Consider the following 12465-nt stretch of genomic DNA (forward strand, 5'->3'; position numbering starts at 1 on the left):
GCTTTTTTTTTTTTTCTTATTGTTTTCGCTTCGTTCCTCGTTTTTCTTCTTACCCCGCACACTACCTTTCTTTTATCTTAGCGATTCGCGCTAAGGATAAAGAAGCAACACTTGTTGCTCATGGCTTAAACTCGCTATACGATACCCGATACGTTACTCACCGGATTTGTTTTAATCGTTTGTTAAACGCGCATTTTTTTTTTTTTTTGTTTTTTTTTTTTTGCGCCCTGTGACGATACGAGCCCTGTTTGTTCGTCTTTCTCTTCCAATTTTGTTGAACGGTCGTTGGAAAATTACGATTATCGTCAAGTTCCGATAGGATATTCGGTTGATAAATTTTAAACGTAAATAAAAAAAAAAATGAAAAAAGAAAGGTCACTCCGTGCAATGCAAATAAAACGAAACAGAAACGTTTTACCATTATACAAGCAATATATTCGTTTGCAATCAATGTCGTATGATTTGTTTTCAAATCGCAGTCTCAATACGATTCGTGATGACTTTGATAACGTGTATAGAAAATTTATTAATAACTTCAGCGAACGATGATGATGAAATTGTTTGTAGTATCGAAAATTTTTTGTAACATTTGTAAAGCGTAAAACGATAAATCAGCCTTGAGACTTTGATTTGCACGCCTCAAAGGGTTATTGAGTACATACGTACTTACCTAACGAGATGGGTATGATAAATCGTTGGTTAGTTATTATTATTAATATTATCATTATAATCGTTGTTACACAGCGAAACTGTTACGCGATAATAATTACACGACCTCGAGGTCTACTTGCCATTGTCGTGCCGGGTTATAATTAACTGAAATAATTACGGCACATAGTGAACGAGGTATAAACTCCCACACCGGTTTATTATTACCGCAGGCTGACTGAACCGAACCGGCACGGCAAAGCGTTGGGAAAAAGAAACAGGGCTTTAGGAAAAATCACAATCGTTGCAATTACGGCTGTATTATAATAACGAAATAGCGAACATGCGTACGTGTGTGTGTGGTTATTTCTAGAATATATTTCAATGACGAATTCCGACGTACTTTTATTCGTTAACGTAATTATACGCGGTACAGAATATTGTAATACGTTGTAACAATTTGTACATACCGACGAGGAAAATTATTTGACATTTTAGAGAAATTTTTTCGTCGATTACGAAATACCTGCAATTTTACTTTACAAATCTGAAATTAGTTTTCGTTACGATCGACGTTTCCGTTTTAATTGAACGAGAGGAAAACAACCAAACAAAAAAAAAAGAGAACACAGAAGGAATAACAACAACGTTGCTTTTATGTACAGTAATGTTTAATAATAGATTCCCAGTGACTCGCTATACATATATATATTTTGTAAAATTTTTTGAATCAAAACTGAAACGATTTTTTTTTTTATATTCAAATTTTATCACGTCCACGATCAACGTATCGTTTGTTTCTCCTGTCGCTTCTATGGCTGGTCTATTGGCACGTGAAATTTGACTATAAAAAAAAAAGAAACTCGTTCAAATTTTAGATTTCTAGGAAAAAAAAAAAGAAAAACAAAAAAACGACGACAACAACAACAACAACAGCAGCATCGAGTCACTGGCAACACATTGACGAAATTCGTGAACAATTATACAAGGACAAATTTATTGCGAAAAGAATTTGACGGGCGTAGTTTTTGTCGGCTTATTGGAAATAGAAAATCAGCGAACACCTGTGGATGAAAATAGACAAAATCGATTCAGCCGAGATTACAATAGTATATACCAACCCACCGGGAAAATTCGACGAGGGTTGTTTCGTCTGGACTCGACGAGTGGGACGGCACTTTGTGTTTAGGGTGGGATGTAGGAAAGTATCGGCGCGCGCGCGTGTGTGTGTGTGGGTGTGGAAAGTGCAAATGCCGGAGGCAACAACAGTCGGAGGATACGCGCAGGAAGCGAGTAAAGCCGGAGACTTTGGTAAACATCGGGGCTAATGACGGCAAACGAGGGAAGGACCGACTTTGCTCCGCGAAATCCGACCGGCCGGCCGGCCACCAACAACTCAGTCCCCGGCACGAGTCGCTTCCTGCCACCCCTCCGATCCCACTAATTATCACCTTTAACGTCTCCAGAAGCTTAAACGCTTGTTAACTCCGCCTCGAGGATCGCCCGGAAATAAAACAGAGAGAGAGAGAGAGAAGAGGAGGAAAGAAGAAGAGCAGTTTCGATCAATTTTTGTCGATCAGCTCGATTTCAAACTCGCGGTATCGTAAACCTTTTCATTTTCATCGTCAAACGGAAATAGTTTGAAATATAACAACAAATTTTCGCATTTTATTTCGTATGATATCCCGATTAATCTTCTTTGTCTGAGATTTTAACCTAAACGAGTCGGCTTCCGATTGTCCATTAACGTAATACCAATTCGTCAGTCGTGCGTCCGAATAAATTGTTAATTATTTCGTAGGAGAAAATCGAGCGACACGTGAATCTGAGGACTACTTTTATTTTGAAGAGGCAGAGAAAAGAGAATGAATAAAAACCACATTACTTACATTATAAATACAAAAAGAAAGCGAACGATTTTAATTGAACCCCGTGAAATCATAAGGAAAAGAATAAAAAACTCTGATTCTTACTTTGAACGGATTTTCTCGCTTATCGTTGGTTCAGATTGAACGGATTTCAAGTTTTGAGAAAACATTCAGTCGGAACGAGTGAGCTTTTTTTTTAAGGAGCTTGCGCGTCTGCCGGATGCGAGATATACGGAGAGGCAAAACCCGTCCCGCAATGGGTGATGAAGCGTATTTTATTAGGAACAAATATTCATGTCACACACGGGGCGCCGGGTGGTGCGAAGTGTTTCAGCAAAGAGCGAGAAGCACGTGCGTGCAAGTCGCGAATATTCGCTAGTAAGGCTGGCGGCTAAACAGGGTGAAGATGGAAGAAGGGGGGGAAAGGAAAAAGGAAAAGGCGAGCCGACTTGGCGAATTGGCGAAATCGAAATTGCTTTTCGACGATATTTTCGGCGACACTTTTTGGCGGGAAAAAAGGGGTGAGAGGGGCGGCGATTTCTCACCCCTGGTTGCCTTCATACCGGGAGTAATAATACCGCATAATTGCTGAGATCTCTCCCTCCCTCCCTCTCTCTCTCCCTCTCTCTCTCTCTCTCCAAGTTCTCGAAAGAAAGGAAATAAAATCAGCATAAAGTGAGCCGCCAAATGGCGCCGTAAGGCACCGCCACGGGTCTAAACCCTAATGAAAGTACTAGTGCGGCGGCGAAAGCATAGGCCCTTAAATTAATTCACGATGAATTACGTCTGCGCCAGATGTTCGAGCAGTTGTGTTTATTTATGAAGGGAAACTAAGATTTCACTCCGAGGAAAATCTTCCTCTCTGGAACGCCTCGTACCTGCATCGACCGCATCTTTTTATTATTCTTTTTTATATTCATCTTATTCTTGTTTCTCTATACTTTTTACTAACCCAAGACTTTCAACTCGGTTAAATTTTACACCGGCATTTCAATTATACATGTAACGTTGCGTTTTCATCGCTCGTTTTTCTTTCATTTTCTTTTCCTTTTTTTTTTTCTGTTGCAAACAGCGGGATTCGAGATAATCGGTATAATTTTTAACGCCGGAACTTTTTCTCGAACTTACGTACGTTTTTAGTCGGGAATAATTTAGCTTTTGACTATTTTTTCATCTGCGAGACGATAATCTTTTTACTTTTAATCATCTCGGGCGATACGAGAATAGTATTGGTTTCGGACGAAAATTTCTATCTCCAATTTCAACGAATCCTTAACGCTTTTCAAATTCTAGAATATGAAAAACAGGTTTTTAAAATAATGTCGGTCCGTCCGACAAACTTTCGCGATGATCTCGGAAACGGCTTGATGAAAAAATTTGAAACTCACAGGATTTTACAATCAAATAATGGGCGTGAAAAATTGCCACGTTCCGTTTAATTTGAACTTCAGGTTCTACCGGAAGTAAATCAATTTTCACCGTTTTACTGACAAACATATACTTTTTCTCCCGAATTACTTTTTATAAACGAGCGATTATGTTTTTCCCAGCTTGTAAATTTATTTTTCAAAAAAATTTTATGAATATTTTCTTTTTCAAAACTTTTTACTTCTCTAATTTTACTTTCAAAACTTCTTCATTTGACTGCCGAGTCCTGTAACAGCTTCTGATTTCTCACTCCGCCTTTGTCGAGATCATCGCGGAAATTTATCGGACAGGCCGACAGACGCGTCGTTTTTCACGCTGATGAAAAGTGTCGCAAGAAAACTGTTGAAACAATTTTTAATCACACATTTCAGATTCATTAAAAAATGATGAAATAGTCATCAGCCTTTTTGAAATCTAACACAGTTTTGCGACTTTGTAATAAAACAGTTCTTGGCAAATCTTTGTTGAACTTTTCGTCTATAATTTCACGCGAATCGGCGGACTCGCAAATTCACGTAAAATTTTTGAAGGGAGAAAAAATAAAATCCAGCGCCCCGCGCATTGGCAGTTTTGCATCCTCGGAACGAAATTCATCCTTCGAAGCCTGATATTTTCTCTCGACACGTCAACGCGTCGGAGGTAATCAGTGCGGTTTTCTCTCCTCCGAGTTTTTCTCCTCTTTTACCCTTTTTCACCAACGTCCCGGATCGGCGGGCAGTCATCGGGAACGTCAAGCCGGCTGATGAATGGCGGATAACTAAACAGATTACGCGGGAGATTACCCGGCCAGGTTACAACTGGCGCCATGCCGCCAAGAAAGCCCTCGAGGCTTTCAAAGTTCTCCTCCATCCCCTTTCCACACGCCCCAAAGGCTATACGGAATCGATTTTAAATTGCCCTGAAATTCCGCCTCCGGACCCTTTACCCTTAATTAGTTGCCACACACGACAAGCTACTTAACACCTGGAATCCCCTCTACATCGACTCTCAGCTGCGATTATCCGGCTCCATAATTTCCCCGCAATTCCAACGGCGAAAGCGATTATAATGCGTGTACAATGTCTGTATACACGTAATTTTACACTGAGAAAAATTTCATTTGTTACTGTAACCAGAAAAATTCAGTGTAAAACAGGTATCGTTAAAAAAAACTGTTTGAACGTCGTTGGGATTACGAAAAACGAGGTACGCCTAACCATTTTGCGCTATCGCCGATCCTTTTTTGGTAATTGCAACGCAAAATCAGTTTGTGAGGTTTACTCTACTTTTTTAGTTAAACGAGGCTTTGCCGTCAATTTATTCTTGCGCAAGCGTTAAATTTTCGCAACCGTTGCTAGAAAATATAGCAACGGCGATCGTAACGAGAAAGAATAGCAACGGATACCAGACTTTCCGGTAACGGCTAGAAAACTAATTTTCATTTTCTACCTGGAACTATATTTTGTCGATTGTGGTAAAAAATGAAAATAGTCAAGGACTGAGCGGTAAACGAAACTAAAAATTTCTCTCAGTGTATGGATTCGTTATTATTGAACTATACATTATTATATACACTGTAGTAATATTTTCACTCGAACACGTTGAACGATAAAAAAAGAAGAAAAAAAAAATCCAACCGCGATTAGATATCCATTCACGATGTATATATATCATACATTTTTTCAAACACTCGAGACTTTTCAAAATCTACGATTTTCCGTAAATTTCAAACGATTTCTTTCTCAGCTTTTCTTCTCCCGTTCTGGGGTACGTTGTGTTCTTTTCTTTTTTTTTTTTTTTTTTTTTTTTTTTTTCACCGTAATTTTACGGCGAACGCGAACGAAAATGAATGTGAAAACACGTGCGTGGTTATTAAAAAATCTAAAACTTCGGATAAATTTTAATTCGAAGAAACTGCTCAAGTTGCAGTAACAATTTCCCCAGATTCGATGACAAACGAAGAGATCGATGATAAATTGTATATGAGAATAATCGTGAATCACAATTATCAATGATATCGTCATTGTTATTGTTATTATTGTTATTGTTATTGTTATTGTTATCATTATAATTAATAATTAACAGACGAAACTTTACAGATTATACATATTATTGTGTTATCTCTCACTTTTTCTCCACCATAATCCAAGGCTGTTGTTCACTTATACATACATATATATATATATATATATATTTCTCCTCTTGGATTATTTCTCTCTTTTTTTTTCTCTGCGTTCTCTTTTTCCCTCCCTCGCGTACGCGTCAACGCCACTGAAAATTAGCGGTAGACACGTGAACGAGAAGGGTCGCCGTCATGAGAACGTAGGTCTCGCGATTGACGGTCGACGAAGAGCCGACGATGAAGGTTGGCCGTTTTTTTGCGACCTTTACGCTCGTCGCCGGGGTTGAAAAAACTGTGGGATTAGCCGCCTGGCCGTAAACCGTGTTGTCGATCGGCTGCAACTGCTTGGCGTCAGATTTTTCGAATTCGTCCGAACCGAAGACGTCGACGCCTGCTTCCTCATCCTCGTCGAGAAAACCGCTAGGCCAGGAAGCCGTTTGCGTTCTCGTCGGTCCCGGAATCTCTGCGGAAAATTGGCAGTTTTCTTTTTTTTTTTTCTCTCTCTCTCTTTCTCTTTTTTTTTTCTTTATTTTTCTTTTTTTTTTTCTTCACCTAGTCGCGGAACGGATGGGTCGATATTGCGCAGATGTTATCAAAAACAGGTAAATTCGAAAATGTGTAAAAGTCGATGGTTAGGAAAGTATTCTGAGTTTGGTAAAGAGAGAAAAAAAAAAAAACAAATGTCAAATCGTAGGAACAAATAAAAAATACACTTTACTCGCGTACACTTTGAACTTTTCCATAGGTCCAATTTTCATAAATTATTCAAACTTTGTTTCGAATAGACGAACTTTTGCGACTTTGAAATTTTTTTACTTTCACCACTTCATCGCTTGGCTGTAATTTCATTTTTCATCCCATTCGTTTTTCCGGGCATTTGATTCTTGAAATCGGATATTACGCGACCGGATATCGTCTGCCACTCACCGTACAACCGGATGCTGCTCTCCACCTCTCCCAACGAGTTCTTAGCCACGCATCTGTAAGATCCAACGTCTTGGTGGTGGAAACTCCGCACAGTCAGAGTCATCCTGATCTCGAATGCCGATTTTGCTACCGTCTGCACGTCGTGACGATTGCTCGATATTATCATCGCCCCTGGATAATCGAAATCGGCTTTGATTAAGCGGGCAGAAATTTGTCGGAAGAAAAGGGGAACTGAGAGAAGGTTCCGAACATTTCGCTGAAGCTGATCTTGTCTTAGGATGTTAGTGAAAAATTATCAAACACTTTGCCGTACGGTAAAAACATGAGAGGCATAAATACGTGATTGTATGAATTTTTTCATTCGCTGATTCCGACGGATAATAATAGCTGATATCGTTCGTTAATAAATTTTCAAAAAATCGTAAGAGTTACGTTTCGTTTTTATTGCTGAATTATAACTCGATCGTTTATTTTTAAAATTAAAACCGTATTTGCCAAACATACTTCGCAGGATTTTACAGCATGCCGATAGAGACCGAAAATCGAAATACCGTAAAGAGAATCGAGTCTCCGATCTAAAACCGAATTACCGATTATTCAAAAAAATTTATGTATCTTAAGATTTTTATCGCATCGATAAGACTGATCAAAAATTGTGCACTTTGAGCCTTCGGATCGTTTAAGATGAGAATTCCATTGTTTTATTTACCGATTTCTCGAGTACGGTTAAAATCACTTTGAACCCGACTTGGAGCGATTTTGAGTGACTTCGAGCGCAGGATTAGAATATGTTGCAGCTGTAACAGCGAGTTTAGAAGTGCATAAACAGTCTCTCGATATAGCTGCTGGTATCTACCGCAAGTAAACTTCGACCGTGCCGATCTTTTAACGATAACAACTGTAACTTGTCGGCTAAGTTCCAAGCGGAGAGGCGAGTCCGTGTCTAATGACTCTGCGAGAATTGCACTTGGGACTAAGGCTGAACTAATACGAATTTAGATAATACGCCCCGACCCAGTTAACAACTGTATCGTACTTGGATTGAGGGTTTCTTGAGGCTTTTGGGAAAGGAAGGAAGGAAGGAAGGAAGGAAGGAAGGGGACGAAATCGTCAAACCGAACCTTGCCGATTTTGGAATTGGATAGCGAAGATTCATTCTTTCAAAAAAAAAAAAAACAAGAAGGGATCTGTGTCTTTTTCTACGAACCGACTTTCAAAGCACTTTCTTCGCGAAAAAGAAATCGAAAAATCGAGAAACCAGGAAATGGATCGTTACTATCGAAACGTTCGTCTTTTGGAAAATTATCGGTTTTAAACGTACGAAGAAAATTTGAATTGGATCTTTCCGAGCTGCTACGAAAAGAGAACGGATTACTTGAATTTGCCAAATATATGCTTTTTTCGTTTGAAAGAAATGCTGCTTGATTCCACGGACAAGAAAAGAAAATGGTGAGAACAATAATTTGTATAATCGAGTGAAACGACATCTGTTTGGATTAACAAAAAATTTCTTTTGTCATGTAATTCGAAAATTCGACAATTTTTCTTCCATTTCCCCCTTTTTTTTTTTTTTTTTTTTCTGTGGTAAAAAGAATCGGTTAACCATCTTACCGTTGTCCTTGATCCAGTAATTGATGGACTTTGGCGAGGCCTCGACGAAACACTCGAGTACAACGTCGGTTCCGAGTGGAGCGCCAACCAGTTGATTCGGCACGTGTATCACGGGGGGAACTGATGAAAAAGCGAGGTAAAATTCAGGGGTGATTTAGCGACCTGGGAGAATGAAGTAGCGAGTCGCTTGCAGGCGGGAAAACGTTTCAAAGGATTAACCTCTGCGGCGCGATTGTTTTCGCAAAATTTTTAACCCATCCTCGAGTCAGCGAAAAAGTTTGCGCCGCAGCACAATATTTTAAGGTACCTGGACCAAATGCTCCAAAAATAATAACCCACGGAAAAATAATCCACGCATTATGAATAAAACAATACATAGCAAAAATAACCCATGAAGAAAATTTTATATTTGAAATGAAGTTTAATTGAATTAAATTCAATTTTAGTCGTCTTAGGTAATTTTTTTTTTTTATTATTAGTCATTTTTGCCTAAGGTTCATGTTATTTTTCATGTTATTTTTTCATGAGTTATTTCCTTCTTGGGTTATTATTGTTCGTGTTATTTTTGTCATTGTTGATTTTTAGCACAAGTCATTTTTGTCCTGGGTTATTTTTGTTGCGTATTTTTTTTTTTTTGGGGTGTTATTCTCATTTTGGGTTATTTTTTACATGAGTTATTTTTATCTTGAGTTACTTTTGTCATAATTCATTTATGTCATCGGTTATATTTATTCGAATTATTTTTGCCTTGGGTTATTTTAGTCACGAGTTATTTTTATCTTGGATTATTTTTGTTACGAGTAATTTTTCTCCAAGTTATTCTCGTCTTGGATTATTTTTGTCTGAATTATCTTCGCCTTGGGTTATTTTTGGTTGACTTTAGTTTGTATCGTTCACGACAGGCAATTTTTTTAAGGGTTACCTTCACGTCGCACGTATATTGAGATCAGTCGTCATAGTTTAATCGGCCGAACCGAAGCCGCGATTTACGCGCCGATGGTTGGGTGAAAATTGATGCTAATCGACTGCCGACGGTTTGTTTCACCGCGTATAGTAAGAAGAGCGATCTTAACGTATCGATTCTTAGACTTTGTTCCACGCAGGAGTTTAAACGACTCTGCAACGCGTCTCGGCTTCACTGCAGGCACTTGTAGAACTTAATTGTACATACGTATACCTAAGCTCTTAACGAGCACCGCCACGACGGCAAGTTTTGAAATGAATAAAGCGAAGGAGATTGTACAACTAATTGTAAAAGTGAAATTTAATAATATTCAAAGCTAAATATACTCGTTGTACTCGGAGACAGAGACGCGCTTGCGGCATTCCGAAAGAGAATTGAAGGGAGAAAGAGAGAGAGAGAGTGAGAGAGAGGTAATTGGCACATTACGAGCTAAAGAGAACCGACCGACCGAGTTAACTTTAAATAACCGACTGGAAAAACCGAGGACAATTGTCTCCGTAAAAAACGCTGCGAGACTTTAGTCTGGCTAATTCTCCTTTTAGCTGAAGATTATAATTAGCCTTTCTGTAAAGGAATAGCAGGATTCTTAGTCTCGGGATCGATAAAATATTTGCAAACACGTCGCGATTGAGGATGAATATAATTATTAGAAAATAGAAAAAATAAAAAAAAAAAGCTTTTAAAAAATATCTAGCGATGTTATTTTTCCAGTTTGATAGTGAACACGAATGAAACAGCTTCCTTAATTATTACGCGTGATAGAAATAAATCTGAACAAATTTTAACAAGACGAGCTAAAATTGGTACTGACAATTTGAGAAAAAGTTTTATCGTATAAGGAACGTTAAAATTAATTAAACTCTGGATGTTTTTAATCTAATTTCTTTGTTTTTATGCTCACTTTTCTCGTTTACCGGTACTTTGAAGTTTGCAGAACGACTAATGAAGACAAAAAAAAATTTCACGGGATGTACAAAAATTCCTATAGTGTAGAAAATGAGTTGAAAAACATAAGAATCGAATCAAAAGCTCTAAAGTTTTATAATTTTTAAACGCTCTCGTCTTATTAGTTGAGATTTGTTTTCATTAAATAAATACGTATGGCAAGGTGATCTTTAAAAAGATCATTTTTGAATTTCGACCGGCTCGCCCTCCAAATTGGCTCCACATAATTCGATAGTAATTCCCTTTGATAACTCCAAATGGCGAATCCAATACGGTGAAACAAAATCCCAAAATTCACTCAATATTGCCGCATTGGATCTACCATTTTGAATTTTGTAATTTTGAGTTCTGATTCGCAATCAGCGACCCAAGAAACCCCGCGATACCAAATTTCATCCAAATTCGTTGGATAAATTTGATGTGCCTCTGAAAGGGTTGAATGAGATCCACCCTCTTTGGGGCACGGGTTAGAGTTGAGATAAAAATCTGAAAAAATGTTGGAATTATTTTTCGAAATATGTGGAGCCGATTTGGAGGGCGAGCCTGTCGGAATTAAAAAACTTTCTTTTTAAGTCTGATTCGAGTTGACCGTCATTGATACAACAATAATGTATACGACATTTTTGGACATTTTTGAAAGAGTTTTTCATCCTTCTATTAGTATCCTTACGACTTTTGAATCGATGACGATGTAACCTCGCATTCATTACCGACGAATTTACTCACAATGAACGTTTATGATGACCCTTTTGCTGACGGTCGGAGGAACGCCGTTACTCGCGATGCAGAGATAGGCGCCCATCTCGGCCCTCGAAACTTTTGAAAGCTTCAGAATCTCACCCTCGTATTGACTCACTGGCATATCTGCAACAAATCTGTGTGAGTAAGAGGAGCGGGAGAATGAGGAGGAGGGAAGGAGGAGGAGGAGGAGGAGGAGGAGGAGGAGGAGGAGGAGGAGGATGAGGAGGAGGATGAGGAGGAGGATGAGGAGGAGGAGGAGGAGGAGGAGGAGGAGGAGGAGGAGGAGGAGGAGGAGGAATACCTCCAACAGGTCTCGGGAGGATATAAACACGAGCGTGTGCAGCGGGAGCGAAGTCAACCTTGCAAATTATCAATCATGAAAACTGAAACTGTTTAGCAACTGCTTAGCTGCAGCTCTCCCCCCTGATCGAAGTTCGAAACCACACAACGGCCAAAGTTTACGCTATTATATGTGTACATATATCGGTATGACATTAAGTCCCGAGTCTCCTGTTTGTTGGAATTTTTTCTTTACAAACAAATAAGTAGAAAAATAAATAGACAAACGAGTAAATCGAGAAAACCGCACGAACTTCATCCAAGTCTGTGAAAAATGGAGCGTTGAAAGCGAACAAATTTTCATTTGTATACATTGCAAAATTGTTGTATTGAAAACATATGTAAATTAAAAATTAAAATTTACCGACGGTATAACGATACGTGTTATAAATTTCATTCGATTCAACCCTTTGAGTCGCACGTTATTGCGCTGAGTCGAAGTTTGTATCGAGATAATATTTTGTGGTTTTTGAGGTCGCTGATTACGAATCTGAAATCGGATTTCAAAAATTCATGACGGCGGATCCAATATGGCGGCCGAAAATTTCTGATCTCATCGAATCCGGAGGATAAAGTCTGTCAGAAGTTTTTGGAGTTACTGATTACGAATCTGAAATCAGTTTTTGTAAATTCTAGATGGTAAATCCAACATGGTGGACGAAAATTTATAATTTATCAATTTAATCGAATACGATAAAAACCTCTATGGACAGATTTTCGAAATCGTTGTTTGGATTCGATATAATGAATTTTCAAAATCTGATTTCAGATTCGTAATCAGCGATCACAAAAAACTTGTATAATTCATGTAAAAAAAAGGACACATGTAGAGAAGTAACTTTCACGGAAATGAATTATTCCTTCAATTTTCACGATTTCTTTCGATCGATTTG

General features: G+C 38.5%; 1 protein-coding gene and 1 long non-coding RNA gene across 2 annotated transcripts in view; one reads left to right on the plus strand and one right to left on the minus strand.

The window, feature by feature from the left end:
• The window catches only part of LOC124295610, a 79633-nt gene that overhangs the window by 25588 nt on the left and 41580 nt on the right, over positions 1 to 12465 (plus strand). The gene's annotated exons all lie outside the window — the stretch shown is intronic.
• LOC107227895 (lachesin-like) overlaps positions 5676 to 12465 on the minus strand; it is a 29386-nt gene continuing 22596 nt past the window's right edge. The window contains exons 7-10 of the mRNA XM_046746199.1: positions 11219 to 11356; positions 8584 to 8703; positions 6973 to 7143; positions 5676 to 6508 (exon numbers count right to left, since the gene is read on the minus strand). Of these exons, the coding sequence (XP_046602155.1) occupies positions 6186 to 6508; positions 6973 to 7143; positions 8584 to 8703; positions 11219 to 11356 (752 nt within the window). The 3' untranslated portion in view covers positions 5676 to 6185. The remainder of the gene's footprint in view (positions 6509 to 6972; positions 7144 to 8583; positions 8704 to 11218; positions 11357 to 12465) is intronic.

Source organism: Neodiprion lecontei, chromosome 7 (assembly GCF_021901455.1).
Source record: "Neodiprion lecontei isolate iyNeoLeco1 chromosome 7, iyNeoLeco1.1, whole genome shotgun sequence".
NCBI lineage: Eukaryota > Metazoa > Arthropoda > Insecta > Hymenoptera > Diprionidae > Neodiprion > Neodiprion lecontei.